A 27,669-nucleotide genomic window follows, 5' to 3' on the forward strand; every position below is an offset into this window, starting at 1 on the left:
CATACTACCAAGGCCTGGCCTCTATGGCTAACTAGTGTGGCTAGCTTTATACTCTGATGTTCAGGCAGGCTTTATTTGTTAGATCATAAACAAAATATCACCATACTCAACCACTGAACTCCACAAGCACACAACTATACACATTGTATTTTTTTTTTTTTTGAGACAGGTTTTCTCTGTGTAGCTTTGTAGACCAGGCTGGCCTCAAACTCACAGAGATGTGCCTGCCTCTGCCTCCCAAGTGCTGAGATTAAAGGCATGCACCACCACTGCCTGGCTCTACACACATTGTCTTTGAAAATATTTTGCTTCTGTGGATGGGTGTTACCTGTTTGTATATACGTGCAGGCAAGTACCTGATGCCTGTGGAGATAGGATCCTCTAGAACTGGAATTACAGATAGTTTTGAGATGTCATCTGGGCACTGAGAATGGACTTACTTAGGTCCTTTGAAAGAGCAGCCATGTAACCCAATCACAAAAAGACAAATATGGTATGTACTCACTCATATGTGGATTTTAGACAGGGAGTAAAGGATTACCAGCCTACAATCCACACTGCCACAGAAGCTAGGAAACAAGGAGGACCCTAAGGAAGACATACATGGTCCCCTGGAGAAGGGGAAAGGGGTGATTCAATCTTGTTTCTAATTCAAATAAAAAAATCTGAAAAAAAAAACCAGAAGCAAAACTTTACTTGGATAATGTAAACAGTAAAAATATATTTGTATGAAAAAAAAAAGAGCAGTCATGCCTCTGTGCTTAATGGCTGAGCCATTTTTCCAGCCCCCCCCCCTTTTTAAATTCCCACTTCTCAAGCCAACCTGGACTTCTTCTGAAAATAAAATTGCCTATTATTTGACTTTCTACACATCTCTGCTCCTTCTTACATTTCTCTTCCTTCTCAAAGGACCAAGTACATACTAATCAACACTGGGACCTCTCAAACTACTGATTGATGTGAGTTTCTATCTGGATGCCTGTAGGAATGTCTTGTAAACTTTATGGTCTTAATATGAAAAAAATAAAAGTGATTAAAAAGATGTAGCTTTTCTCACAAAACCTCTAGTTCTTTTTTTAAATTTTTTCATTTTATTTTATGTGCATTGGTGTTTTGCCTTCGTGTATGTCTGTATGAGTGTCAAGTCTCCTGGAACTGGAGTTACAGACAGTTGTGAGCTGCCATGTGGGTGCTGGGAATTGAACCCCGCCGGTCCTCTGGAAGAGCAGTTGGTGCTCTTAACCACTGAGCCATCTCTGCAGCCCTCAAAACCTCTAGTTCTTATGCTTTATAATTCTAAAAGCAATACTAGCATTGCTGACCAGATGGTAGTGGCACACACCTTTCATCCCAGCACTCATGTGGCAGAGGCAGGCAATCTCTTTGAGTTTGAGGCCAGCCTGGTCTACAAAGTGAGTTTTAGGACAGCACAGGCTACACAAAGAAACCCTATATCAAACAAACAAACAAACAAAAACTGGCTTGCAATGGGCTAGAGAGATGGCTCAGGAGATAAGAGCACTTGCTGTACTTGTGAAGCTTGCTGCTCTTGAAGCTATAGCAGAGGACCCTGGTTGGGTTCCCAGCACCTACATGGCCCCTAAAAACTGTCTATAACCCCAGTACCAGGTGATCCAATGTCCCATTCTGGCCTCCAGAGGCACCAGGCACGCATATGGTGCACTTATAGATATTCAGGCAAATATCCATCAAATATAGTACATACTTTTTTTCGATAATTAGGGACTTGTTCTGCAACATGAGGGCCTCAATATGACTCCACAGCATTCATGTCAAAAGCCAGTCATGGCTTCCAGTGCTTGTAACCCTAGCATAGGGGAGCAGAGACAAATAAATCTTGTGTGTGTACATTCACGTGCACGTATCACACACATATACACATGGGGTCTTACACATGTGCAAACTCCCCAGCAAAACTTGATCTATAAAATAAATAATTCAAGATGTCTGTGGCCGTTGGAGTCAGAAGTAAGAAAAAATCTACATAGATTAGTTGTCACAGAGCTATCTCGACATCCTCTATGCAGAGGTTGGGGGATGAGACAGGGTCTCTGCAGGTGGCCAAAGGCAGTTTCAAACTCTTAATCTTTCCACCTCAACCTCCCAGTGCTGGGATTATAGGGACATGCCACCATACTCAGCCAGTTTCTCAGTTTAGGTCTGGGTGAAGAAAATGCACTGACACTAGGCATGACATATTTTACATAGTTGTCATACTTATTTAATAAAATATCAAATGTCTTCCTTACAAATGACCTATAAGAATTGTACTTGCTCAGAGATTTAATAACCCACCAGACATTATGTAACTGATGAGCCTACAGGAGACCTTAGTTAGGATGTGTGCTGTGTTCCAAAGTCTATGCCAACTTTACAATCCCGAAGGGGCAAAGTGGAGGAGCAAAGGAGGAGAGGCCCGTATGGGGACAGCTGGGGTCAGGTCCTCTCCCTAGCAAGTGATGCAGACAACCTACGCCTTCTGGGATACAGAGTCAATTTGGAAAACCGAGCAGCTTTCTGACGTCTACTGTGACAGAAGGAGAGGTCCGGGTAGTGGCCACCTGAGCTTCCTAGAGCCTTATCACTGCATCACCAACGCGGGTGCTCTGACGTGCTGCAGGCTGACGTTGGTGTTGGGAGTGACAGATGGCCCGGCAGCTAGCGGCAGAGCAGGAGGCTCTTATTGCTGACCAAACCTCTGTGGACAAGCACAACCCCCAAGGTCGGCCCCGTGGGCCATCAACAATCTGCGGGTACCAGGAACGGCTGGTCCAGACCGGGACTTGGGTCCCCAGGGCGGAGGGCGGGAACTAAACAGGCCGGACTACAATTCCCACAATGCTCCCGGGCCACGGCAGCAGGGAAGGAGAGGAACCTCAGGTGTCTGCGACCCTGGTGGCTCCGGCCCGGAAGTGCCCGAGGGGCCGCGATGGAGCTAGTGGAGCTGGGCGGTGAGTCGCCGCACGTGGCCGCGCCCACCCGGTCGCCCCAGGCCACAGCTGGGCCTTGCATGCCCCGCCCCAGATCTCTGGTGCCCTCCTGCAGCTCGGGGGGCGGGCAGATGGGAGGAGTGATGGAGTGGTGGGGGTGGGGAGAGCTAAGTCTAGGTTCTCCCGGAAGGATCAAGGGTCTGGAGGCCTCTGGGTTTGGGGAGGCTGCCCCAGGAGGCGCTGAGTCGGGCTGCTGCTGGGTGGGGTTTGGGTGGACCCAAGAAGGGGCCGAGCTGGGTAGGCAACTGAGCTCCCTAGGCTCCAGATTGGCCCAGGGCGGAGTTTGACGTTTGACGTTGTCTGGGAAGCTTTGGGAAGCTGTCTGAGTTAGGGGTGGGGTTTGGGTAGATGGTAAAGGGGAGGGAGGGTAAGGGGATATAGAGACCCTTCTGTCGAGTAGAGACACTTAAGTGACAGGACATCAGATGAGCTTTGCTGGTAATAGGTGAAGGAGTGAACTTTGAGATGAATGGACAAAAGTATAGGTAAGCTTTTGGGGAAAGTTTGATGGAGGCTAAATTTAGGAGAGGGTTGTTTAGAAGAGCAAGACCCTTACTTGGGTATAGATAGGGTTTGTGTCAATTGGGGAACTAAATGAAGACCTAGAACTCAGACAGCAAAGTTAGGACTTGGAATCGGGTGATGGAAAGAGACATAACAAGAAGGCAAAATTGGGACTACAGGGTGCTGGACCAGTCTGCATCCTGGGGTAGGTAAGAAGACAGAGTAGCTGGTACAGTGGGACGGTTGTAGTGCAGTGGATGCAAGAGCTTGTTAAACTTGGGTGAGCCCTGGTCAGAAAGCAGCCTCTTACCCATTCTTTGTGCCTCTCTAGCTTGGTAGCACCTCTGGTAACTCAGGTGCCATGGCCTTGATTGAAGGGGTAGGTGATGAGGTGACTGTCCTTTTTTCGGTGCTTGCCTGCCTTCTGGTGCTGGCCGTTGCCTGGGTCTCAACACATACCACCGAGAATACAGACCCCCTGCCACAGACGTCAGGGACCACAGCACCAGCACAGCCCAGTGAAGCCATGGCAGCCACAGACAGCATCAGAGAGGAGGCCCCAGGGGCTGAGAGCCCCAGCCTGAGACACAGAGGTCCATCTGCACAGCCAGAGCCGGACACAGGGGTCACAGCAACTACTCCACCTGCAGACTCCCTACAGGAACCCCTAGTGCTACGGTTGAAATTTCTCAATGACTCTGAGCAGGTGGCTAGGGCCTGGCCTCAGGATACCATTGGCTCCCTGAAAAGGTAAGCTGGGAAGAGGGTAAAGCACAAAATGCTAAAAATGGGGTGGGGGGACTATAAAAGGGCCACTAGAGATATCTGAAGCTCTCCTTGTTTTCTGTTTGAGAAAACTGTGTCCTCTACACACTTACAGCCTATCCCTGTTAACCTTTTCCAACCTGTGTGGGTGGTTTGTAGAGGGCAGGGGTGAAACCTGACATCTCTCCTCTGAGCGAAGGAGCAGGACTTCCTGAGGCCTACTCTCTTACCCAGGTCCCTCTCTCCTCAGGACCCAGTTTCCCGGCCGGGAACAGCAGGTTCGACTCATCTACCAAGGTCAACTTCTAGGAGACGACACCCAGACACTGGGCAGCCTCCACCTACCCCCCAACTGCGTTCTCCACTGCCACGTGTCCACGAGAGCCGGTCCCCCACATCCCCCCTGCCCACCGGGGTCGGAGCCCGGCCCCTCCGGGCTGGAAATCGGCAGCCTTCTGCTGCCCCTGCTGCTTCTGCTGCTGCTCCTGCTCTGGTACTGCCAGATCCAGTACCGACCCTTCTTTCCCCTGACAGCCACCCTGGGCCTGGCCGGCTTCACCCTGCTCCTCAGCCTCCTGGCCTTTGCCATGTATCGCCCGTAGTGCCTCCGCGGGCTGCTGGCAGTGCAGCCAGCCCCTCTGGACCTCAGTCCCCAAGGCGCAAAGGGGGCTGCTGTCTGCCCAGGCCCTCCTCACCCGCGGCCTGCCTTTTCCCGCTGCCCTGGAGCCCAGCCTTGCGTCGCAGAGGACTCCAGGGGTCAGCGGAGGCTTCTCCCTGTCATCTTCACAGCTCTGGGCTGTCTCCTGGGGCTGCTGGCACGCAGCCTTCGCAGACAGCGGGGTCTTCTGGATCAGGCCCTTGCTGTCGCTGCCTTGGCCCTGCGCAGAGCCGGGCCAACCCCCTGGGCCCGTCCTAGCGTGCTGCTGCCGGGGGGGGGGGAACCCAGGAGCGTCCCGGTGCCAAGGGCTGCCTGGCCGCGTCGGGGCCGGTGGCCTGGGAGACACACCGGGGAAGAGAGCCGAAAGGGGCGGGCTTGTTTTCTGCAATTTGCGCCGATTAAAGGAACTGTGAAGTTTTCACTCCCAGTGTGACTGTGTGGGACCTGAGGGTGGGTGGGGAGCCCTTGTTCTGGGGGGGGAGCGGGGGCTGCCCTAGGTCCTGCGTGCGAGCGGAGCGCAGGCTCCCCGGGGCTGCACGGCGCACCGTCCGGGAGAGCTGCGGGCTGGGCTCTGCGGCTCCGCCCCCACGGCGCGCGCGCACTTCCCGGAAGCGGGGGCGGAGTCTGTGGCTGGCTCCGCCCCGCCCCGCCCCCCCGCGCTCGCATCGCCTGCCGGGATGCCGGGAGCCACGTCTCCGCGGCCCGGCGCTGGGCTGTGATTGGCGTCCGGGGGTGATCCCGGGGCTGCCGGGAAGATGGCGGACTCGGTGGCCCGCCGATGAGGAGGCCGCGGGGGGAGCCCGACTCCCGGGCCCCGAGATCGACCGAGAGAGTGACCTGCGCGGGGCCCGGGGAGTCATGTAGGGTGGCGTCTGCGGGGCGGGCGGGCGAGCGGGCGGGCGAACGGGCGAGCGGGCGAGAGGGGGGCGGGGCTGGCGTTAGCGCCCCGGGCCGCTGGCCTCCCCGCGGGCCGGGACCGGGTGTGGGGCCTCCCCGCGGACGGCACCGACTCGGCGCCGGGGGGGCGGCGCCCCGGGGCTCGGGCGCGCGCCCCTGTCACTGTGAGGAGACGTAGGCAGGCAGACGGGCGCAGGCACCAGTCCAAGGTCACGCAGCCGGTCAGTGGCGGCGCCCGGCATGGGACCCACACCGCACGGCTGCGTGGCGCGCGGTCCGCCCGCCCCGCCGCCCGCCGCCGCCTCCCGTGAGAGGGGCAGGTGGTCGGCGAGCGCCCCGCCCGCGCCACCGGGGCTCCAGGCTGGGTGCAACCACTAACCCTGTGAATTGAGTTGACCTCGGGCTTTAACCTCCTCGTCGTTCTGGGCCTTGTTTCTCCACTGTGAAATGAGGTAATGCCGACCCTGCGACTCCTCATCAGCGAGCACGGAGCATCGAAGGAGATGTGTGTGTGTGACGTCTGCATAGCGCTGCACCGAGCACACTTAAAGAATCCGGATTTCTTTTGCAAGGAATGGGGGAAGAGCAGCAGGGTGGGAAAGAGTTCTAGAGCACTCACACTGGCTTTTCACTAAAGGCCCTTTTGGATGGGGAGTGAGGTAAGGACTAGGTACCACGTTTCCCCTCGGCGGAAACCTCACCCGGTTTTCTGGGCCACCCCTCAGGGTCTCCATCACCCACCTCCATGCTTCGAATCCTGCTCTCTGCCCAGACTTCCCCTGCTCGGCTGTCTGGTCTGCTGCTCGTCCCGCCAGTACAGCCCTGTTGTTTGGGGCCCAGCAAGTCGGGGGACCGGCCGTGTGGAGGAAGCCCCGTGCAAGGCCTTCAGCGGCTTCTGGAACAGGCACGGAGCCCCGGGGAGCTGCTGCGATGGCTGAGTCAGAACCCCACCAAGGTGCGAGCGCATCATTACCCCGTGGCACTTCGTCGTCTGGGACAGCTCTTGGTGTCTCAACCTAGGCCTTCTCCTGTGGAGCAGTCCACACTGCAGGACTTGAGCCAGCTCATCATCCGAAACTGCCCCTCCTTTGATGTTCACACCATCCATGTGTGTCTACACCTTGCAGTCTTACTTGGTGAGGAGGGTGTCAGAAGGTGTGGGTGTTTCGGGAAGAGTAGAGGAAGAAAGAGTAGAGGGCTGAAGCTATTGCTAACCCTCATATTCCCACCTAGTAATGGCGCCTGCCCAAGCACACTTGCCGACTCCTCTCCTATCCATGGTGGATGTCCAAGTCAAACAGCATTATTCTACCTCTGCAGGATACTAGGTTCCTTCAATACAGTGCTCTAGGAAGCCACAGCAGTTTGTCATACTTGGCACAAGGTGACTTTTGTATAGGCTTTCCCCACATACTGTTGATACGTCATGTTCACATGATACCCTATCTCTCCACTGAAATAAGTACACCTTCCCACTCAAGAAACGAAGAAGAGGAAGTTGGGGACGCATTCATTCCACTTTGCAAGATAGCACACCCCAGCTCTCTTACCAGGATGATCTTTGTCCCTCTCCCTCCCAGGCTTTCCCTCAGATGGACCACTCCTGTGTGCCCTGGAGCGGGAGCGAAGGTCCCGCCTCCCTCCAAAACCACCCTCCCCACATCAGCCTGCCACCCATGGTGGGCAAAGGTTGGAAATGGCCCTGAGCTGTCCCCATTTCCTGCGGTACCCTCGTCAGCATCTGATCAGAAGCCTGGCAGGTGCCGAGGGTTAAAAGCAAAAGGGAGGCAAGGGATGAGATGGAGCCACTGGGATAAACCACCTGGGCTGGAGTGCAATTCAGCCCACAGGAGTCTTCCTTGAAGGCACAGTATGACAGGCTGTTCTTCACAGAGGCAAGGCCAGAAGAACTGACTCCCCATGTAATGGTGCTTCTGGCTCAGCACCTGGCCCGGCACCGGTTGCGGGAACCCCAGCTTCTAGAAGCCATTGCTCACTTCCTGGTGGTTGAGGAAGCCCAGCTCAACAGTAAGGTGGGCTGGCCTCCCACCCTCCCATTTCTCTGAGTCATCTTCAGTGACTTGGCAGGTCCAGGCCCCTATATAGTTTGTTTGGCTTCTGCAGCTCAGCTTTGTTTGGTGCCCCGAATACCTACCTGTTTGTGCTCACTGGCTGTCCAGTAGAGTAGCATGTCTGGGGCCCTGAAACATTCCAAAGCTGCTACTTAGCAGTCTAGCTCCATCGGAAACACTTCTACACATCTACGGTTATGTCCCTTCTGTGATGTTGAGCCATGTAGCCAAGAGCCTGCTTATGTCGCAGAACTTGGAGTGTGTGCTGGTATGAAGGGCATTCTGCCTTGAAAAGCTACTGACAGAACCAGGCCTCCCTGAGGCTGTGCCTATCGAGCATGCCAGAGAGCTGGTCATGGTAGCACGTGCCTTTAATCCTGGCAAAGGCAGGTGGATCTCTGAGTCTGAGGTCAGCTTGGTCTGCAGAGGGAGTTCCAAGTTAGCTTGAGAGACAGAGAAAGACCCTTTCTTGAGGGGAATCGAAAGATACCGAAGCTGTGTTTCCTGCTGGGTGATGCTGCCTTTTTCTGCAGGTGGTACAGAAGTTGGTCCTGCCCTTTGGGAGGTTGAACTACCTGCCCCTGGAGCAGCAGTTTATACCCTGTCTTGAGAGGATCCTGGCTCGGGAAGCAGGGATGGCACCCTTGGCCACAGTCAACATTTTGATGTCACTGTGCCAGCTGCAGTGCTTGCCCTTCAGAGCCTTGGAGTTTGTCTTCTCCCCCAGTTTCATCAACCACATCAGTGGTATGCAGACAGGATGGCTAGTGGGGCCAAGGGCTGCAGGGCAGGAGAATGCCCAGGTGTCAGCGGCCCAGTGTCCCCCAGTCCCTGCTTCCCCACAGGCACCCCTCCTTCTCTGATTGTGCGACGCTACCTCTCTCTGCTCGACACGGCTGTGGAGCTTGAACTCCCAGAGTACCAAGGCCCCCGACTTCCCCAAAGACAGCGAGTGCCCATCTTCCCGCAGCCCCTCATCACTGACCGTGCCCGCTGCAAATACAGGTGGGCCGGGGGAGAGCCAGGGCCATGTCTCCTAACAGAAGCATAGCCTCGAGGCAGCAAAGGGGTACAGCAGCCTTCCCTCTACCACTGTCCTTTCTCCCCAGTCACAAGGACATAGTAGCTGAGGGGCTGCGCCAGCTGCTAGGGGAAGAAAAATACTGCAGGGACCTGACTGTACCTCCAGGCTACTGCACAGGTGAGGTGTGGATGGGGGTGAGTGGCTCGGCAGTCTAAAGCTGGAGCAAGCTAAGGCTTGTCTGCCCTGCAGACTTCCTGCTCTGTGTTGGTAGTTCTGGTGCTGTGCTACCTGTGAGGACACAAGACCCTTTCCTGCCCTACCCGCCACGGTCCTGCCGACAGGACCAGGCCGACTCTAACCCCACAACCCAAGATTCTACCCAAAGGTAAGGAAAAATGAAACGGCTGGGGAGTCTTGGCTACTGAGCCAACAGCAACCTGAGCCAAGTCCACTCCCCCTCAGGGTGGTGTTGATGCTACGAGAACGATGGCATTTCTGCCGTGATGGCAGGGTGCTGCTGGGCTCTCGGGCCCTGAGGGAGCGGCACCTGGGCTTGATGGGCTACCAGCTCCTACCGGTGAGAAGTCCTGTCCCACCCCACCCACGTGTGTGTACTTCTAGACAGCCCACTGTAACCTTCTATCTTCTCTCTGCAGCTGCCATTTGAAGAACTGGAGTCTCAGAGAGGCCTGCCCCAGCTCAAGAGCTACCTGAGGCAGAAACTTCAGGCCTTAGGCCTCCGCTGGGGACCTGAGGGAGGGTGAGGGAGTACACACAGGGCTTAGGATAAACCCCCTATTGGGGGCAGGGGGACAATTTGCACTTTGGCTCCCCTTGGTTTTTTCATTAAAATCCCTTTCCTTCCCCATGGCGAGTCTCATTTCTGGGACAAGGAAGAGGGCTGGACCCTATCTCTTTCCATTCATGACCCCCACCAACAAAGAAGCAGGCCTAGGCTGGGGTTAAAGCACTTTACTGCAGTGTGGGGAGAAGGGGGCTTTAAATTATTCACTTAAATAAAAATGAGGAGGGGCAGGAGGGGAGCCCCAGCCCCAACCCCATTCCCTACCCATTAGTCCCACTGCTACGCCTCTGGACAGCAGCTACACTGGCATGGGCATCTCGTTGTACTCATCCACACCTTCGCGCTCATCAAACACTGGCTCTGCCTCATTAGCATCCAGCTGCGAGAGGAATGGAGGGTTGGCCTTTATAAAATCATGGAAGAGAGGAGTGAGTGGAGGGGGGGAGGGGAGGGGAGGGGAGCAGGGGTGCTTACACATTTCATTTCTCGCTCGGTGAAGATGCGGGTAAGTACCACCATGCGCAGAGGCACTGTGAGGATGAGGATGAAGGGGAAGGCCAGGGAGGCGGCTGTGGACATGACTGCCCAGAGTAGGGCCAGGCAGAGCAACTGCAAGGCGGTGAACAGGTGCATCCGTATGGTCCGAACCTGCGGCAGAGGAGGAGAAGCCTGGACACACATCCCAGACAGACAGAAGGACATAGGCCCTCCTTCCTCTCCCTTGGGAGATGGACTATACCACAGGGATTTCTAGAGCTCTGTACAGGGAGGAGGCGTATGGTCTGGCCAAGCTGGAGTCCTGCACCCCTTCAGTGCAGGAACTTACTTTTTTGTTTGTTTTCAAGACAGGGTTTCTCTGTGTGGCTTTGGAGCCTATCCTGGCACTCGCTCTGGAGACCAGGCTGGCCTTGAATTCACAGAGATCCGCCTGCCTCTGCCTCCTGAGTGCTGGGATTAAAGGCGTGCGCCACCACTGCCCCGCTAGGAACTTACCTTCTTGACATAGGTAACATCTGGGTGGTGTTTGGGTGGCATGAGCAGCAGGTGCAACCGCTCGTAGAATTGGATTCCATTAAGGGAAGTAACTCCCATGTATAAGAAAATGCCAAACAGTACAGCCAGGGGGATTTGTCGTAGTAGGTCTCCAATGACCATGGAGAGGCCTGGAAAAGGGTAAGAAACAGCTGATTCCCTCCAATGAACCTGGGGACCTACAGGGAAGGTGAGGCTCAGGGTAAGGGCAGCATACCCACAAGCAGGGCCACCAGCAGCCCTGTCACACGCTGTTCCTTGACCTCTTGAATCTTGGGTTTGTCCCCAGGTGCCACAGCCTTGCTCATGACAGTGAGGGCATTGGCATGAGTGACAGAGCGGACAGTGGCAGCAGCCAACCAAGGAAGGCCAAAGAGGGCACAGATACCACCCATGGCTACAATGAGCAGCAGGTCCAGGTGGAAACCAGAGCCTTTCTGCAGCATCCGCTCTTTCTTGGAGATGATCAGCCTGGGAGAGGAGAGGCGCTATGAACCCTAGGGCACCCCAACATGGGAGACACCATATTATTCCAACATATCCCAACTGCTTCTGGTGATCTCTGTCCATCCCACTGGGACTAGGCCCCCATCACAGAACTGGACGTGTGTCCTTAGCCCGTGTCTTGCAGGGTTCTTCCTTGCAAGCCCTACTAGGCTAGCTTTCAATGCCTGTGCCCTGTCCCACCCCAGCTAACATCAGTGACATGTCTGTTGTCTGTGGAAGAAGCTGGTGAGCCTAGTGTTCAGGGTCCCCTGAGGTCACTGTCCCATAGCGACAGATCCTATACTGTACCCTGAGCTGGCTGGGGACTCTGGCCCCTTAGCTAGGATGGCTCACGTGGTGATCTGTGTCTCCATGAAGATGAGGATGAACACCAGAACAGCAGGCAGCAGACTGGCCACCATCATCCACACAGGGAAGGGGCTCTTTTCTCCAAGGGGGTTGATGACCCAGCCCCGCTTGTGTGGGGCTGTCACAGAGAATCCACTGGGCACACTCAGCTTCTGCAAAGTGGAGGCAGTGTGCGGTTACACAGAGGGACTAAGTGGAACACCAGACCCAAGGTGGTGGAGACAGCCCAGGGCCAGCAGCACCTTTCTGCCACCCGTGCAATGCCTTACCTGGGTGTAGGTGTCCTCAATACTATAGTCCACAAGCACCATGATGAGGATCGCGATAGGCACTCCGAAGTCCCCAATTACCCGCCGGATCTAAGACGGCAAGTGCCATGCTCAGAGGCCTCCTATGCCATGCAACACCCCCATACTTCCAAGTTATCCCCTTCCTACCCTCAGCTACTCTAGTCCAAGCCTACATACCCGGCCAGGGAAGAACCGGCTGTTCTTGAATTTGCGTAGAAAGAAGGCGATGAAGAAGGTGCCGGCCATCAGCACCAGTGACAGCAAGGCGGTGTTGGGCTGGCCCCGGAGCCTCTCCTGCCCAGACGGCAGGACGGTGCTGCTGTTGTCTGGCACCAGCATGGTTGCTGCCCAAGTCATATTGCCACTGCTGCTGTCTGCCTCTGAGTCGTTGGAGACTGAGCAGCCATGAAGGGGATGCTCCTGGAAGATCTGGGTAGGGAAGAGCCAGAGAGGACCACGGGCTGAACTGGGGTCAGGCTGGAGGCTGGTGAGCTGGAGTGGGGTCTGGCAAAGGCCAGCCTGCCTTCTGAAGCTTGCTTTACAGGTTAAGAAAATTACTTAGTGCTTGCTTCAGTAGCACAGATACTAAAATTGAGTTCAGAGAAGATCAGAATGGCCCTGTGCAAGGAGGATATGTAACACTGCAATGTTCCATATTTTAAAACCCAGTTTAAGTTAATACTAATTCATTCAGTGTCTCAAAAAAAGGTTACAGTCACAAATTCACATGCACAGGGTCTGGCCACAGACATACAAACTGTGGGATGTATGGATGGAAACTTTCACTTAACTTCGTTCATTGGTTTTTGCACCAATATTAATTTGTTTGTTTGTTTGAAACAGGGTTTCTCTGTGTAGCTTTTGGAGCCTGTCCTGGAACTCGCTCTACAGACCAAGCTGACCTCAAACTCACAGGGATCCACCTGTCTCTGCCTCCCAAGTGCTGGGATTAAAGACATGCACCACCACCGCCTGGCCCTAATATTACTTTTTTCTTTAACTCTGTAATGTGTATATTTATGTATGTATGTGTGTGTATGTGTGTGTGTATATATGTATGTATATAGTGGGCATGCATGTGCCACTCACAGCACCCATGTGGAGGTCAGTATGACTTTAGGGACTCAGTTCTCTTCTGCCATTAGGTAGGTCCAAAGAATCACACTCAAGTTATCAGGCTTAGTGGCAGGTAACTTCACCTACTGGGTCATCTTGTTGGCCCTTTACCAATATTTCTTTTTTTCCTTTTGTGAGACATGGTCTCACTATGTATCCCTGGCTAGCCTGGAACTCACTATGTGGACCAGGCTGGCCTCAAACTCACAGAGATCCGCCAGAGTGCTGGGATCAAAAGTGTATGCCATTGTACCCAGCCCCAATATTTCTTAATATACCTCAGTGTAAGTTTTGTCAGTTAACTTTATGAGTCCTGCTGGGCAGTGGTGGCACACGCCTTCAATCCCAGCACTTGGGAGGCAGAGGCAGGAGGATCTCTGTGAGACCAGCCTAGTCTACAAGAGCTAGTTCCAGGACAGTCTCCAAAGCCACAGAGAAACCATGTCTCAAAAAAAAAAAAAAAACACGCAAACTTTAAGAGTCTCCCTGAGCCGGGCAGTGGTGGTGCATGCCTTTAATCCCAGCATTTGGGAGGCAGAGGCAGATGGATCTCTGTGAGACCAGCCTAGTCTACAAGAGCTAGTTCCAGGACAGTCTCCAAAGCCACAGAGAAACCATGTCTTGAAAAACAAAACAAAACAAAAAAAAAATTAGGCCAGGTGTTGGTGGCGCATGCCTTTAATCCCAGCACTCGGGAGGCAGAGGCAAGTGGATCTCTGTGAGTTCGAGGCCAGCCTGGTCTCCAGAGTGAGTGCCAGGATAGGCTCCAAAGCTACACAGAGAAACCCTGTCTCGAAAAACCAAAAAAAAAAAAAAAACCCAAATTATATTTCTTTAAGCTCATTTTACTATTATGGCATTTAGACTGTAGTTTTTACATTAATTTTTTGGGGGGAGCTGAGGACCAAACACGGGGCCTTGCATGTGCTAGGTAAGCTCTTCATTCCTGAGTTAAAACCCTAGCCCCTGTTATGGCATTCTGAGAAAATGATCAGGAATCTACTTCTTCACTGGCCAAAGGTTGCATGGCCGTGTCCTGGAGCAACTTTTTAAATGTCGGTATCTAGGGGTGGCAATGTTCCTTTCATGTAAGTGCCTGTTCAGGGTTTCAGGTTTTTACAAATGCCAAGTATTTTCATAGTCACTTGCATGTAGAAACCTAGAAAATATTCAGAGACTTTGAAAACCAAATGTTCAGCTCACATTGAGCAAGCATGACATATAATAAAGAATTTGAGACTGAAAATGAAATAAAAGAAAAAGACTGTAGTTGAGACTAGAGAATCCAGTTAAATACACGGCTACATGAGTTGGAGAGAGGGCAGGAAGGTCACTGGGAGTAGGAGAGAGCCAAAGCCAGAGTAGGGCTCCAGGGATTGAGGGAAGAGGAGGAGCCATGGACACAGGCTCAAGGATAGTAACTCCTGAGACTTGTGTTGGATGTACAGACTGTGTGTCACCTCTGGGCCCTCATTTTTACATTCCTGGATTCTAATGCGAGTGTATGTTATCCTTGCTATTAAAAATATGTGCTTTTGAAAGACTGATGTGATATGTACTGACGACAGAAGGCCATGGGAAGGCTGGGTTGGAGTGGGGGAGCAGGCAGACGGCAGCACTGTATCTCGGCTCTGCCACACTCCCAGTGGCCTTCCTGCTTACCCAGCAATTCTAACCCTCTCCTGACTCCATGTCACCTTGTGCTCATGAAGAGACTCCCAGGGGAGGCCAGGATTAGCCTGGCCTGTAGTTCAGAAGAAAGAACAGACAAGACAGAAAAACACAAGACAGAAAAACACAGCCGGAGGCAGAGGCAGGTGGATCTCTGTGAGTTCGAGACCAGCCTGGTCTACAAAGCGAGTTACAGGACAGCCTCCAAAAACAATACAGAGAAACCCTGTCTCAGAAAAAAAAAAAAAAAAAGACAGAAAAACACAATAAAATGAAGAAATCAAGGAAGGAAGCCAGCAATAGGACTCAATGGTACTTGATGCCAAGCCTGACAATCTGAGCTCCATCAAGAGGTGAAAGAAGTGAACCAACTCCCTTGGGCTGTCCTCTGACCTCCACGGGGCACTGTGGCCCAACTACATGCACACACACAGAATAAATAAAACCGAATTAAAACATTGTTCTAAAGACAGGATGCCCCAGGCTCCTCTGTACCCCACAGATGCCCACCTTAATCAGCTTGTAGAAGGTCTCATAGATGAAGATGAGGGATATGAGGAAGGCAAAGATCTCCTGGGTGAATCGGGAGACAAAGCGAACCAGGAAGCTTCCCTCCAGAGCCACCATGAGCAGGGCCAGGAACACCAGCCAGAAGCCAATCCACACTCGGCCCACCAAGTACTCCAACTGGTTGCTACTGCAGAACTGAGCAGGAAAGGTGGGGAGTCCTTAGGGGTGACAGGAACCATGTCCAGAAAGGGCAGTGGAGTGGGACAGAAAGCTCTTACCGAGAAGAAGGCCTCCTCAAAGACCAAAAGAGGTCCAGAGAAGCCAATCACCAGCAATGGCTGAGCCCCCAGCAGGCAGAAGATCACACCCTGAAGTGCTGTGGACATGATCAGTTCTGATACTCCTATCAGGTCCTGTGTCTTCTCTCCTGGAGGGGGAAAGGAGCAAGCTCAGTACCTGGTGGCCAGGCCCTGTACATACCTGCCACCCCCGCTAAAGCCTCTCCTTACCCAGTAGCCCCCCAAAAGTGATGGCAGGAGACAGTGCAGCAAAGTAGATGAAGATAACAGCAGCCAGGCACTGGGGGTCAAGTGCATCACGGAAGTCACTCAGGTAGTGGGGGTATCGGCGCCGCACGTCACGAATCAGCCCCCCAAAGGGCCGGCCCGTCCTCCGAAGGGGATCATCTTCAGCTGCACCTACCACCTCTACCATCTGCAGGAGCGCTGCAACCCAGGCCTCCGTCAGGGCGCCTGTGGTGTCTCCCTCCCATCCACCCCATCAGGCCCTCTTCCATGAACACAGACCATATTAACCACAGGAGCAGTGTAGCTCGCCTTCTCTGTCAGGTCCCTACAAGCCCTCTACTGCCCGTGGGCTCCGTCCTTAAGCTAGCATCACCTAGCCCAGGCCTACACAGGCGTACCCTTATCTTGGGCAGACTTGGGCTCTAGCCCAGCCCCAGGGGGCAGCAGGCGGCCCTGCTCCTCTCTCTTCTTTAGCATCTGGCGTTGGAAGTGGGCAACAGAACGCAGCAGCTCCTCGCCCTGCACTTCTGAAGGTGGCAGCACCACACTGCAGTCCAGGAAGGCGTTGATAGCAGTCAGCAAGTCGTCCCGTTCATCTGCCAGGTAAGCTGCCTCATGGAATTGCTGCCCAAGCAGATAGGAGTCAGGGAGTATACTAGGAGGGGGCCATGGGCTAGGAACTGGGGCTGCACAGGGTCAGATGCAGAAGCTGACCTTGTCAGACATGAGCGTGGAGATGGAGCGGCCAATCTCATGGTAGTCCATGTTGGCACTGCTGGGACCCAGTAGAAGGAAGAGGAAACGCACAGGTACAGGCACCTCCAGGACTGCATCCAGCTCCACAGCCTCCCGCAGACGCACGAAGGCCATGGTGGGGCGAGAAAGGAACTCCACACAGCCTAGGGATATGGAGCCACCATGGGCAAGAGCAGGTGGCAGCACCCCTCTAATCTCTAAGTCCAAGATGACCCAGCCTCTACTGTCCTGGCTTTCCCCCACATACCCACAAGGACCACTGTAGCCTCAGCATTCTCAGGGATCTTCTCCAGCAGCTTCAGCTCATGCTTGGACTTGGAGCGCGTAATACCTGCAGGTGGTGCTGGGGGTGGCAGCTCACGCTGGGGGTTGGGATGGGAGGAACAGGATAGAACTCAGTCCAGGCAGCACCTCCCGCTTGCCCTAGCTGCATTTCCTCATTAGGCTTGCTCATCTCCTACTGCCAGCCCCTAGGCAGGGTCCACTCCCCTTCACCTCTCTATCCACTTCCAGTCGGGTCTCAGGAACACCGCCAATGAGAGGCTCAGTGACATGCGGATCGCTCTCGGTCCCCTGGGCATGGTGATGCCCCAGCAGAGAGCCTAGAGAACCCGCTGAGATGTTTCGGGGGAAGGAGAACTCTTTCTCGTCACTTGGGTGGCTGGTGGGACAGAGAACAGTGAAGGTGAGGAAAGGCCAGTGAGGAGGACCAGGGAGGCAGGATGTGACTGGGTCCTCTTCCCGGAAGGCCATACCTGTGCTTCAGCAGAAGGGCTCGCAGCACGTTGGCTCTGTCCTCTGCCTTGATCTGGTCAGAGATGACCATCTGCTCTACTACCTGGTGGGCTACCCCAGGCAGGGTCTGCTGATCGAGGTCCAAGAGCACAGCTCCTGCAATAATGTGGCAGGGAGAGCTTGTCAACCCAGAGCCAGTATCAACGGTGGGGAGCAGATGGGAGGGAGAGGGGACAGGCTGGGGCAGCCAGTAGTGTGGGCCAGCTCTGCCCCTGAAGCCTCCTTCACTTTGCCTTTCTCATCTATTTGTTCCCTTCCTTTTCCTCTCCCAGGAATACTGTAGAAGGCTGATAGGAACTACCAAGATTTAGTTATCTGATGCCTTATCCAAGGAGCACGCAGCTTACCGTACCCAGGGCACCCACTGTAGCTATGTCCTGTTTACTGTTAGAAACTCACAGTACTGCCTCCTCATGATGCTCCTGGGGTCCTAGCTCTCCCTCATGTCCCAGCTGGTCTGTGGCCTTGTTCACATGGCAACCCTGGGGTCAACTGAAAGTTCATAGACTTCCCCCTTCACTCTGCAAGCTGGTAGTTCAAAAACATATAGAAACCAAAAAGCTCCCTTCAAAAGTTACCAGGCCACTTATCTGGCAAGGTCAACTTTCTAGAACAAAGAACTAACGAATAAACAGACTCAAATGCTCCTAAGCAGCCAAAACAGCCTAAGAGATAAAGCTCTCCCTCTGGCATTTTACCCAAAGCCCAGAAATCTCACTTACAGCCTATTTGCTCTTTGTTTGGAAACAATTCCAACAGCAGAGTTCTCTGTCCTCAGCTGCTTAGAAACAGCCTTTCAAAGAACTGGGAGTGATAACCCAACAGGAAGAAGGAAGCAAGTCTACTGAGTCTGTGCCTGTGGTTACTCAGGGAGGTTTAGACAGCCTGGCAGCTTAGGTAAGATTCCCAGGTCCTCTAAAATGTTAAGAAGGAAGCTGGGTGTGGTGGCACATGCTAGTAATTCCAGCACTCAGGAGGTGGAGGCCAGAGGATAAGGAGTTCAAGGCCAGTATCAGCTACATAGTGAGTTCAAGGTTAGCCTGGGTTACTTGAGACATCTAAAACAAAACACACTAACAAGGCATGTGAAGAATTTCAGACATTTTTCATAAAAATGCTTTCAAGTCATTTTTAGCTTCAGTTATGGAGCTAGACGCAAAAGCTTCAGTTATAGAAGCAGAAGCAAAGGGTTTCTGTGGTAGGAAAATGGAGCTGTACCATGGGCCAGTGTTCTGCGGAGCTCCAGGAGGCTCCGGAAGGACAGTGAGGCCACGTGAGGCTTCCCCCAGCGCTCAGTCTCCTCCTCCACATCCTCCTCAAATTTTATCCATCGGGCTGTCTCCCGCCACTGAGGCTCCTGGTTTTTGTCCAATAGCAACTCATTCAGCTCCACAAACACCTTGGGATGAGATGAGAAAATACTTCAAGGAACGGAGCCCGATAATGCTGGACTCCATCTGGGGAGAAGCAGCATCAGAAGGGGTGTGTGACCATGGTGACGGTGCACAGGCATGTGTGACCGACTAATCAGGGGTGTGTGACCACGGTGACGGTGCACAGGCATGTGTGACGGACTAATCAGACATGGGTCTCCCCCGTCTGTAGAATGTCTATGATGCCCACCTCCATAGCAGTTAGAGAACTGAGGACTCATACAGCCAAGTGGAGTCACCATGCAAGGAAGCTATGGGCTTCTGGAGACTGACACAGGACTGACAAAACTAACAGCAACTGAGTGGTGGATTATTTCTGTAATCCCAGCCCTCAAGATGCTGAGGCTAAGAGTGCCGAGGCAGGGGCTGGAGAGATGGCTCAGAGGTTAAGAGCACTGCCTGCTCTTCCAAAGGTCCTGAGTTCAATTCCCAGCAACCACATGGTGGCTCACAACCATCTGTAATGAGATTTGGTGCCGAACACTGTACACATAATAAATAAATCTTTAAAAAAAAAAAAAAAAAAAGAGAGTGCTGAGGCAGAACTGCCTTAAGTTGGAGGCTAGCCTGGGCTAGACTACAAAATGAGACCCCATCTCTCAAAAATGACAGGGCATGGTCACCTCTATAGGACACTGCCTGGACAGTGGCAGGACAGGACTTGCTGAGGGTGGGAACCATCTCTAGCTGGGCAGTGGCCATCTGGGTGCTGTGGGTGCAATGTGTCCCTGGAGTGCACACTTGGCACAGGTGCAATTTACTATAGTGCTATTATATCTCAATAAAAACATAAAAAAAAACAAAACTACACTATGTCAAAGTTCAAAGCCCTGCAGTCTAAAATGGGCAGTGTCCCTCAATAACTAAGTAACCTTGCTCAAGGGACAGGCCTGGCTTATGTGCTATCACCTTCACCAGCTGCTGGGAGGGTCAGCTGAACAGGGAGGTTGGGCTTTGAAAACGAACGACTATCTGCAGGTAGCCTGAGGGTTCTTCTGTATTTCACCTGCAGACCCCGTACTGCAGCTGCCAGCGGATGGCCATGATGCACACCTCACTGAAGGCTCACCTGAGGAAGTCCCATAATGACACCACACTGCCCTGAGGATGCAGGGGGCGGCCTTCCTTGTTACCGAGGCAGCTCTGGGCGCCATGTCACTATTGGTCTGCCTGGTGGAAGGGGAGGCGACAGAACGTGAAGTAGACAGATGTACCTCATGGGGCTTATGGGGAGCCCGTGGCCGTGCTCGAGGTGTGGGGCCGGGCTCTCGACCTTCCCGGGCAGCTTGTGCAGACCCTTTGGCATTCTTCCTCACCAAGTGTCGCCGTACCCCGGGAACATCCTCAAACCGGTGACCTGGGGCACGTAGAGGGCCAGGATCAGTTTGCTCCTTTCCTTACCCTTTGTCCCACCAACAATGAGACTGATTATAGGCCCCAGCAGCACTCACTTTTCATGAGGTCAAGGTCAGCTGTGGCCAGTGTCTGGGCCTCACTCTCATCGGTAGGGACTCTGGGCAGTAGTGCCTGCTCCACCCCTGTCATGCTTCCAATTCGTCGTCTCTCCTGAAGGTTGTAACTTCGATGTCCTGGCTGAGCTTTGGTCAGGGGACGGCCTGCAGCACCTCCATCGTCACCTCCAGCTGTGCCACTGGCCACTGCTACCATCTCCTCCACCAGAGTTCTGCAGAAAGAAGAGCCATGAGCCCAAAGAGTCAGCCTCCTTTCCTAGGCAGAAAGCCACATGGACCTCGGCTCTCCTCACTCCCACTCTTCAAGGTGGGCATGTGAGAAGACTGAGGATTCTGAAAGCCAACAGCCAGCATCTGAAGACCAGCTGTAGCCTTTCATGGCTGTGGAACCCCAGGAGTCACCCCAAGGCTCATCTGGACATAAGCCTTCCTCACAGCATGGGCAAAGGCCAACATTTCTCAGTGTTTCAGAAAGTGAAGTTTTGGGAAAATGACATTTATCAATATTAAGTCCCTTGTCCTTCCAACCTGGAACTGGGCTTTGAAATTGCAGCCAGATACCTATGTTTGTGAAGGACTGAGCCTCGCCCTTCAGAGACGCCAGTTCTTGTCCCTACTCCTATTCTCTGCCAGTGCCAGCTTCTACCCAGCCCATGACCTCTCTATGCCAGGGTCTTGCCTGCTTCTCCTTTCCTTCCTGAGTGCCGGCCTGGCACCCAGCGAGCCTATACACTCACTCTCTAGAGGGGCACCGTGCCCTTTATTTCACATAGCACGTCACACTGCCTGGTACCCAAAAAACAACAGGTCTGTGATAGTTGTAACCTTGAGATTTTGTTCAAAGTCATTTCCTCCTGGAAGCCTTCTCTGGCTAATGCCCCCACATTCCTATCAGCTGCCTGCACTGACCCTGCCTGAGCCAGGCCACTGGATGTAGTGATGGTCTGCTGCCATTTCATGTGGCAACACTTGCTTTCCAACCGGGTGTACTTGGCAGCTCCCAGGAACAAGAGGGGGCTCCAGTAAGTGCTCCATCATTGGTCCAGTGCTCAAGCCAGTGTTGAGGATAGGGGCAGCTCAGATTGGTACACCACCCTGTAATCCTTATCAAGGCCAGTGAGCCCATTCTGTTATGCCATCACCTCCCAAGTAGCTGGTGAGAGGTAGGCCTGGAATCTGAACCCTGGCCTGGTTAGTGCAGGACTCCTGCTTTCTTTCTTACCTCCTCGCCGCTCTAGCAAGGGGAGTGCCTACTTGGGACACTGCTGAGTACAGTGTACTTACCCTGTCTGTGCCCCTTTGGTGGCCCGGGGAGCTACCTCCTGGTGGGGCATCTGTGTAGGGGGAGATGGGCTGGTTCTCTCTGCCTTCCGTTCTGCACCTTCATCTTCTTGGAGAAAGAACTGCAACAGGAATCCACATGGAAAGGTAAGGCGAGGCCAGGACCCTGCAGACAGTTCCCAAGGGCGGGGGCACCACTTACCTGCACTGAAGAAGGTGTGGAGGCAGGGGATGGCTGCTGTGCAGGACCCCTGGACGCCTCGGCTTCACTGGCTTCATCCTCATACTCCTCCCCTTCCTCGATTGTAGGGGTCTCCCCAGTGGGAGAGGCTCCAGGGCGCCGCCGAGGCTTCCGTCCTGGGCCCTGGGGAGCTTTGCGGCGGCGGGCATCAGGAGGCAGATGCGTAGACAGTGGATGGTGGATATGGTGGGAGGACTGGCGGTGGTCTGTAGGGAGGAGGGACTTGGCAGCAGGCAGGCACAACATCCCTCTTTCCTATCCTGGCCTCTCCCACTGAGACCCAGCCCCTTCTCTGTTGGACAGTCTGACCTGAGCCCTCAGACTCCCTTCCCTGTTTGCCTCCTTACACTCAAAGTCTTCCTCCCCATAGCTGCGGCCTGGCTCTTCTCCTCCTCGGGATCCAGCCTCCTGGAGGATCTCCTCGAACCGTTCCACACCTAGGGTACGAAGTTCGTCTTCCTCCTGCTCAGGGAACCCAGGTGTTCCAGGGCCCAGGCTCTCTGACTCTGGCTGTGAGAAGGAAGAGTGGAGAGAACACAGGGGTCACTGGAAACTGTACCTGAAGGCCCTAACCTGCCCAGGGCTAGAGATGTAGTGACTCCAGCAACCTATCATCTCCAACATACAAACTGAATCCCCACATGCAGCAACCTAACCCTTCAAATGCAGGGACCTAATCCATATCCCCGGCAACTGATCTCCAATGCCAGGAACCTAGCTCCCCAGCAGCTTATCCCCCTTAAAAAGAGCACAATAAATCCAGGGCAAGCCCACACTAGAAAGCTCCACAGAATTCCTGGTCTAGTCCTTCTGCAACCAGGCAGAATGTGAACTCCTCTGTTACTGTGGCAGAAGAAATTCCTTTGGCTGAAGAACAATTGCTGAGCCTTAAAAGTAACTTCTGAAGGCATCTAAGCTAACTGTCTCGGAGCAGTTCTGAGTCAAAGCTATCCCTGCCTGGATGGGAATATAAGCTCGTGTGACTAGAAAGCCCCCATGCCCTTCACAGCAGCACACATGCCCACCTTGGCGGCACTACCCTCCCCTTGCAGCCAGCCAGCCAGTCAGCCCCGCCCCGCCCCCCCCCCCACCCCCACTCCCCCCACCTGAGTCATCCTGCGGGAGTGGCGCAGCTGACAGCAGGGCCAGTGCAGGCCAGAACTGCAGGAAAGCTCAGCCCGGCTAAAGGACCAGCAGCATTGGTCCAGCCCCCCTAACCCCCCACCCCCCACCCGACAGGTCGCAGCTCCAGGTGCCACCACCAAATATTTGCTCAAGAGCTTCAGGACCTGAAGGGCATCAGGACATCCAAAGGCCAGGGTATGCCACCCCTTCCATGGCAGTGCCAGCTGCCATAGCAAGGAAGAGTCAGGAGGAGCATCAGTCTTGGGGAGGCGTGCAGGGGTGGAGGTGGAGGAGCCAGGCACGGATAAGGGACTGGAGAGGGAGGTCCTGCCCAGCCCATTTCTCTGCGGCTCCAAGAGACCATCCCAAGCCCTGGCCCCATTTCTACCAGAAGCAGCTGGGCGGGAGGAAGCAGCTAGGGAGCAAGCAAGGCATCAGCCCCTGAAGAGCTCCTGGGGAGGGGGAATGGCCCATCTCCTCGAACCTGATGAGGCTGTAGGAGGAAGTCCATCGTAGCCAGGGTGAACCTAGCGAAGGGGAGGGCACCAGCCGGTGTCCCTTCCCAGTCACGTGCCCCAATGGGCTAAAGTGACCAATATAATGTGGCTGACTGTGCCACCGGAGTTAATCATTAGACTTCTTAGGGAAATCAGAAGAGGGCCATGTGGGGTACTGGCCACATTGGGGAGGGGCGAGGGCGGGCCTGGATGGCACGTGGGCCAGGGGCGGGGCCACTCACTGCCGGAAAGCTCTGACTAGAACTTTGGTGGGTAGACCCCAGTCAGAGAAGGTAACAGGGCTTGCCATCCAGGGCCCTCAAACTCCTGTCCAACTGCGACTAAACTGGCCTCAACTCCTCAAACAATGGAGGCCACCTGTCCCTCCCCTTCCCCATTCCAGCGTCCTCACACACTCAGCAAGGTCTGCATATGGATGGCAGTGCCTGTCAATCCAACACACACTCTTTTTTGTTTTGTTTTTTGGTAGTTTCTGCACCCCACCCACGCACCACTGGAGCTTTGGCCAGCCCACCTGCAGGCAGTGCTTACCGTGTGCAAAGAATCTGCGCCCGAGGCGGGGCGCCTGGGGGCGCTGCTCATGGCCAAATCTTAGCCCTTTTCGCTGTCGCTTCGGCTTTCAGGGCAACAAGGCGGAGGCATAACCTGAGTGGGGAAGAGGGCTAGTCACCATCGGTGAAGAGTAGAGGCCAGCCCCTAGCCCAGCTCAATGAAGGAGCGGAGCCCCAGTTGTCGGCCACTCTGGTGTCTCCAACTATATATATAAGATCCTTCTAGACTACGAAGAACCTCATAGCGGCCCTTAGAGGTGGCAAGAACAAAGAGGAGAATTAGTATAGGAAGGGAAGACCAAAGAGGTGGACTACAGAAAAGGGCTGGCACAAAGACAGCTGAGAGAACAGGCAGAAAGGGAAGGAGAAGAGTCAGGCCCAGCCCTGGAAAGAAAGCAGAAGAGATGAGGGAAGATAAAGAACAGAGGGTCAGGAGTGAAGGGGCCCCTGGAGGTGAGCCTGAGACCAGAAAGGGGTGTGGTAGGGAGTGAGACACCCCACAGAGCAAGAGGGGTGTGGAGGCCAGGGTGGCTGGCTTCCCAAACAGAAAAAAGACAGCAGAAAGAACTTTGGAGAGAACCCAAAAGGGAAAGCAGAGGCTGCAAGTCCGGAGGGTGTGCTCCCACAAGGCAGGCAGAGCAGCAGCACGCCAGCCCTAGACACCGGACAGGAGCAGGCTCCCCAGGGCAGAAAAGGATCCCAGCTCCACTCACTCAGGAGGAGGAATGAAGGAACTGGACAGTGAGACTTATAATGGGGGAGGGGCACGTGACATGTCAAGGGGGTGGGCACAGAGATCCTGAGGGGGCAGTCTCTATCCCTCCCCTCCCTAGCCTTGGGCCAGGAAAATCTGAGTGACAGGGCAGCCCTCCTGACAGTGACTACAGGGTGTGATTGGGGGTGGAGGGAACCCAACCAGTGCAAACTGGGGTACCCATTCCTAGTGAGGGCAACCCCCAAGGCCCTTCAAAGGGAGCAATCCTAAGCTGCTGGGGAGTTGGGGTTGCCTGACCTGTGGTACTTTGGCATCGACACAGGTTAGTTAGTATAGGGGTCAAAAACTAGAGGTCTGGGGGGATCAGCCCAGGGAGGGGAGTCTGTGCTCCACATTCCTGGCAAGAACTCCAACTCAGCTGACTGATCTTCCCACCTCCCCTCTCAGGCGGCCTTCTGCCAGGGCCCGCCAGTGTGGGGGAGAGGTGCCAGGGAGAGGACCTGCTCCAGGAGGGGTATAGGGAATCTCTCCTCAGCACCTGCAGGTGCTCACTCCCACCTCCAGGCTTTGCCCTCAAAAGTGCTCCTCCACCAAGCCCTCCTCCCTTTACCCATGAGCCCCCACCCCTCCCCCGCGGTCGTAGAATACAAAGCAGCCTCTGTCCAGAGCATCGGTGCCGATAATCCTAGTGGGGGCACATTCCCCGGACCAGCCCCGACGGGCCCGAAGGATTAGCATCTCTCCCCCAGCCCAAGGGATTAGCACTCCGGACCCCCACTTGGGCATTAACCATTCCCCAAGTGAATTTGTACATTCCACAGCTCTTGGCTGTGGGGCTGGTGGGGGCGGAGAGAGTTTGATAAAGTGGACCCAGATTGGAGGCAGCACGGCCTCCACACCCAGCAAGGAGCTCCCTACCCAGAGAAGGCAGCCCCCTAGGGAAGAAAAAAAAAAAAATCAAACTTCAGGCTCTTCTTTCCCTTCTTCACCCAGTTGCTCCCCGTTCTGTCTGACCTCTTGTCCTGGCCCGACCCGTCAACCCCCTTTCAGGGCTCCGCCTTCCAGCGCCGAGACCCCGGGGGTGGAGGTCCCGGGCAAGTTTCGGAGGCAGAGGGTCGTCTGGAGCCCGCCCCGGAGTGGGCGAGCGGGCTGAAGGCGGCAGCTCCCGGAGACTAAGCCCTCCGGGTGGCAGGGGGCGCGGCACCCTGGCTTTAGGTAACTCTTAAGAGGCGGGCCCCGGAACCCCGCTCCGGAGCGGTACTCCCGCTCACCTCCCATCCTTCTCCCAGAGACCGCGCTCCCCGCGCCCCAGTCACCGCCCTTCCTTCCACTTCCACTCCCTCGGCGCTCAAGTCTCAGTGCCCCCCGCGCCCGCCCGCGGCCCTCCCCTCCCCACCTGTCTGCTTACCCGCTAGCTCTGGGTTTCGTGTCCCGGGGGTCTCCGGGTCTCCCCTGGTCCTCCGGAACCCTCGCGCGCTCCCGACGACTTCCCGGTGCCCACCCCGGGGCGCGCCCCGCCGCTCCCAACTTCTCCCAACTCAACTTTCCCCCGCGCCGCGGGCAGGCCAGCCTCCAGCGTGCGCGCCCCCCGCGAGCGCCGTGCGCGGCCCCGGCGCGGCGAGCCGAGAGGCGCAGCGGGCGGGCGCGGAGGCTCGGGCGGCGGGAGCGCGCTCCCAGGCACGGCCCGACACCGCGGGCCGGCGGTCCACCCGCCCCGCCCCGCCCGCCCCCGCCCCCCGCCCCACGCCCCGCCCCGCGCCCCGCCAGGCCTCGCTCGGCCCCGGGGGGCCGTCTCTGCGAGGAAAGGGGTCAGCTTCGCGGGGGGAATCGGGGCGGCTCCGCGGGGCTCCCGCCCCAATCCCCAAGAAAGCCCTGGCGTCTGCCTGGGAGGAAGCATGGCACGGGAACCGGAGGCCTGGGTGACCCTGACCCTGAGCCGACGGAGAACGGGACGGCTCGTTGAGGACTCCTCCTCGCTCGGCCAGAGCCACCTCCGCGCTGAGTGGAAGGCTGCGTGTCCGCAGTCGACGCTTGTACTTTAAAGACCTCTGCGTGTCGTGCATCCTGCCTTCTCGGCCAAAGCACCGGTTATTTCAGATGATAAGGGATGCACTTTATGCGTCTTTCATTCCCGGTTATTTCAGATGATAAGGGATGCACTTTATGCGTCTTTCATTCCGTCTGCCTCGTGGGTGAACCACGATCTCGTTTATGCAAAAGCACTCGGACTTAATAAGTCGATTAACCGATAGTTAGCGCTGCCCTGGTCCCGGCGCTGGGGAGGGAGGAACGCTGTCCGGGGCCGTTTGCGCCCGGTTCACAGCCAGCCCTCAGGAATGCAATCATGAGACAATTAGAGAGCAGTGCAGGAAAATCTATAATCAACTCCTTTGCGGGGTGCGGTAAAGGCTGCCTGCTCCCGCTGTCGCAGCGTCTGTGGCTCGTCTGCGGGGGAGTGACTGACCTGCCAGTCCTCGTGGGCCACACCCTGGCTGACTCCAGTGGGCCTGCTCTCAAGACTGGGATCTGGGGGGCACCCAGGCTGCAGTCTGCTGGCCTCGGCATGTCAGAGCGGGGCCCCCGCCGGAGTCCGCGGCTTTGGAGACCGTAACCGAGGGGTGTCTGGCGTGTGTCACACCGGCCTCTAACGGGCACACCTGCCTCGATGCCCGGCCCTGTGCTCAGCTGGCCCCTGTGCGGTCACCAGCAGTGGGACACCGCTCACAACCGTCCCCCCTCGGTCCCGGGGTCGCCAGGTGGCCTAGGGAGACACGGGGGGCACCGGCGCTGAAGCTGTCAGCGGGTCGCTGCCGACTCAACACACCCAACCAGGTCAGAGCCGGGCCCGCAGCGCCCGGGATCTAGGCCGTCCCGCGCCTGCTCCAGGCTCGGCGGGCGCAGCCGCCCCCACCCTCGCTGTATTCTGGAACGCGTAGTCCCTGAGCGGCCCTTTTCTGAAAGGCTGTGAACACAGAGAAGGAATAATAACAAGAGCGGGGCACACTGGGAGCCTCCGCGCCTTGGCGGAGACGCCCGACAAGCGGA

The 27,669-nt window shown here is 55.3% G+C and overlaps 3 protein-coding genes and 1 pseudogene across 11 annotated transcripts; 3 read left to right on the forward strand and 1 right to left on the reverse strand.

Moving 5' to 3' along the window:
• Positions 1–2,853: 2,853 nt before the first annotated feature.
• Tmub1 (transmembrane and ubiquitin like domain containing 1) lies at positions 2,854–5,359 on the forward strand. Of its 5 annotated transcripts, none has more exons than XM_027428450.2 (3): positions 2,854–2,972; positions 3,847–4,265; positions 4,531–5,359. In XM_027428450.2, exons 2-3 carry the CDS (start codon positions 3,877–3,879, stop codon positions 4,880–4,882), a joined length of 741 nt encoding a protein of 246 aa, XP_027284251.1. In that variant the 5' UTR covers positions 2,854–2,972; positions 3,847–3,876; the 3' UTR covers positions 4,883–5,359. The 5 variants fall into 5 exon arrangements, with proteins under 5 accessions (XP_027284251.1, XP_027284252.1, XP_027284247.1 ...); XM_027428451.2 differs by lacking the exon at positions 2,854–2,972 and adding an exon at positions 3,119–3,248; XM_027428446.2 differs by lacking the exon at positions 2,854–2,972 and adding an exon at positions 3,342–3,496.
• A 300-nt stretch (positions 5,360–5,659) lies between these two features.
• Fastk (Fas activated serine/threonine kinase) lies at positions 5,660–9,799 on the forward strand. 4 transcript variants are annotated; one of them, XM_027428439.2, is made up of 10 exons: positions 5,660–5,798; positions 6,561–6,971; positions 7,416–7,595; positions 7,729–7,868; positions 8,441–8,654; positions 8,753–8,912; positions 9,017–9,108; positions 9,181–9,316; positions 9,394–9,508; positions 9,588–9,799. In XM_027428439.2, exons 1-10 carry the CDS (start codon positions 5,717–5,719, stop codon positions 9,693–9,695), a joined length of 1,638 nt encoding a protein of 545 aa, XP_027284240.1. In that variant the 5' UTR covers positions 5,660–5,716; the 3' UTR covers positions 9,696–9,799. The 4 variants fall into 4 exon arrangements, with proteins under 4 accessions (XP_027284240.1, XP_035304504.1, XP_027284242.1 ...); XM_027428440.2 differs by lacking the exon at positions 5,660–5,798 and adding an exon at positions 5,982–6,494 and having other exon boundaries at positions 6,608–6,971; XM_035448613.1 differs by lacking the exon at positions 9,394–9,508.
• Positions 9,800–9,888: 89 nt separating this feature from the next.
• Slc4a2 (solute carrier family 4 member 2) lies at positions 9,889–27,496 on the reverse strand. Of its 2 annotated transcripts, none has more exons than XM_027428438.2 (23): positions 27,089–27,496; positions 23,890–24,003; positions 22,063–22,225; positions 21,677–21,921; positions 21,478–21,596; positions 20,173–20,405; positions 19,936–20,078; positions 18,507–18,687; positions 17,249–17,384; positions 16,989–17,154; positions 16,741–16,855; positions 16,452–16,636; positions 16,136–16,361; positions 15,720–15,935; positions 15,489–15,637; positions 15,211–15,405; positions 12,091–12,342; positions 11,893–11,982; positions 11,609–11,775; positions 10,986–11,239; positions 10,730–10,899; positions 10,211–10,384; positions 9,889–10,115 (listed from the first exon to the last, which is right to left on the reverse strand). In XM_027428438.2, exons 2-23 carry the CDS (start codon positions 23,938–23,940, stop codon positions 10,035–10,037), a joined length of 3,711 nt encoding a protein of 1,236 aa, XP_027284239.1. In that variant the 5' UTR covers positions 23,941–24,003; positions 27,089–27,496; the 3' UTR covers positions 9,889–10,034. The 2 variants fall into 2 exon arrangements, with proteins under 2 accessions (XP_027284239.1, XP_027284238.1); XM_027428437.2 differs by lacking the exon at positions 27,089–27,496 and adding an exon at positions 26,033–26,250.
• Positions 12,475–12,574, forward strand: LOC113836966 (annotated as a pseudogene).
• Positions 27,497–27,669: the final 173 nt, after the last annotated feature.

The sequence above is a fragment of the Cricetulus griseus genome, chromosome 8, assembly GCF_003668045.3.
Source record: "Cricetulus griseus strain 17A/GY chromosome 8, alternate assembly CriGri-PICRH-1.0, whole genome shotgun sequence".
NCBI lineage: Eukaryota > Metazoa > Chordata > Mammalia > Rodentia > Cricetidae > Cricetulus > Cricetulus griseus.

Coding starts and splice junctions, on each gene's coding strand:
- Tmub1 (XM_027428450.2), top strand. CDS start 3,877: ATGGCCTTGATTGAAGGGGTAGGTGATGAGGTGACTGTCCTTTTTTCG. Junction 4,266..4,530: donor ACCATTGGCTCCCTGAAAAG/GTAAGCTGGGAA, acceptor CTCTCTCCTCAG/GACCCAGTTTCCCGGCCGGG.
- Fastk (XM_027428439.2), top strand. CDS start 5,717: ATGAGGAGGCCGCGGGGGGAGCCCGACTCCCGGGCCCCGAGATCGACC. Junction 7,596..7,728: donor TCTGATCAGAAGCCTGGCAG/GTGCCGAGGGTT, acceptor TGTTCTTCACAG/AGGCAAGGCCAGAAGAACTG. Junction 8,913..9,016: donor CGTGCCCGCTGCAAATACAG/GTGGGCCGGGGG, acceptor CTTTCTCCCCAG/TCACAAGGACATAGTAGCTG.
- Slc4a2 (XM_027428438.2), bottom strand. CDS start 23,940: ATGAGCAGCGCCCCCAGGCGCCCCGCCTCGGGCGCAGATTCTTTGCAC. Junction 20,079..20,172: donor TGACCTTGACCTCATGAAAA/GTGAGTGCTGCT, acceptor TACGTGCCCCAG/GTCACCGGTTTGAGGATGTT. Junction 15,406..15,488: donor TTGAGGAGGCCTTCTTCTCG/GTAAGAGCTTTC, acceptor TTTCCTGCTCAG/TTCTGCAGTAGCAACCAGTT.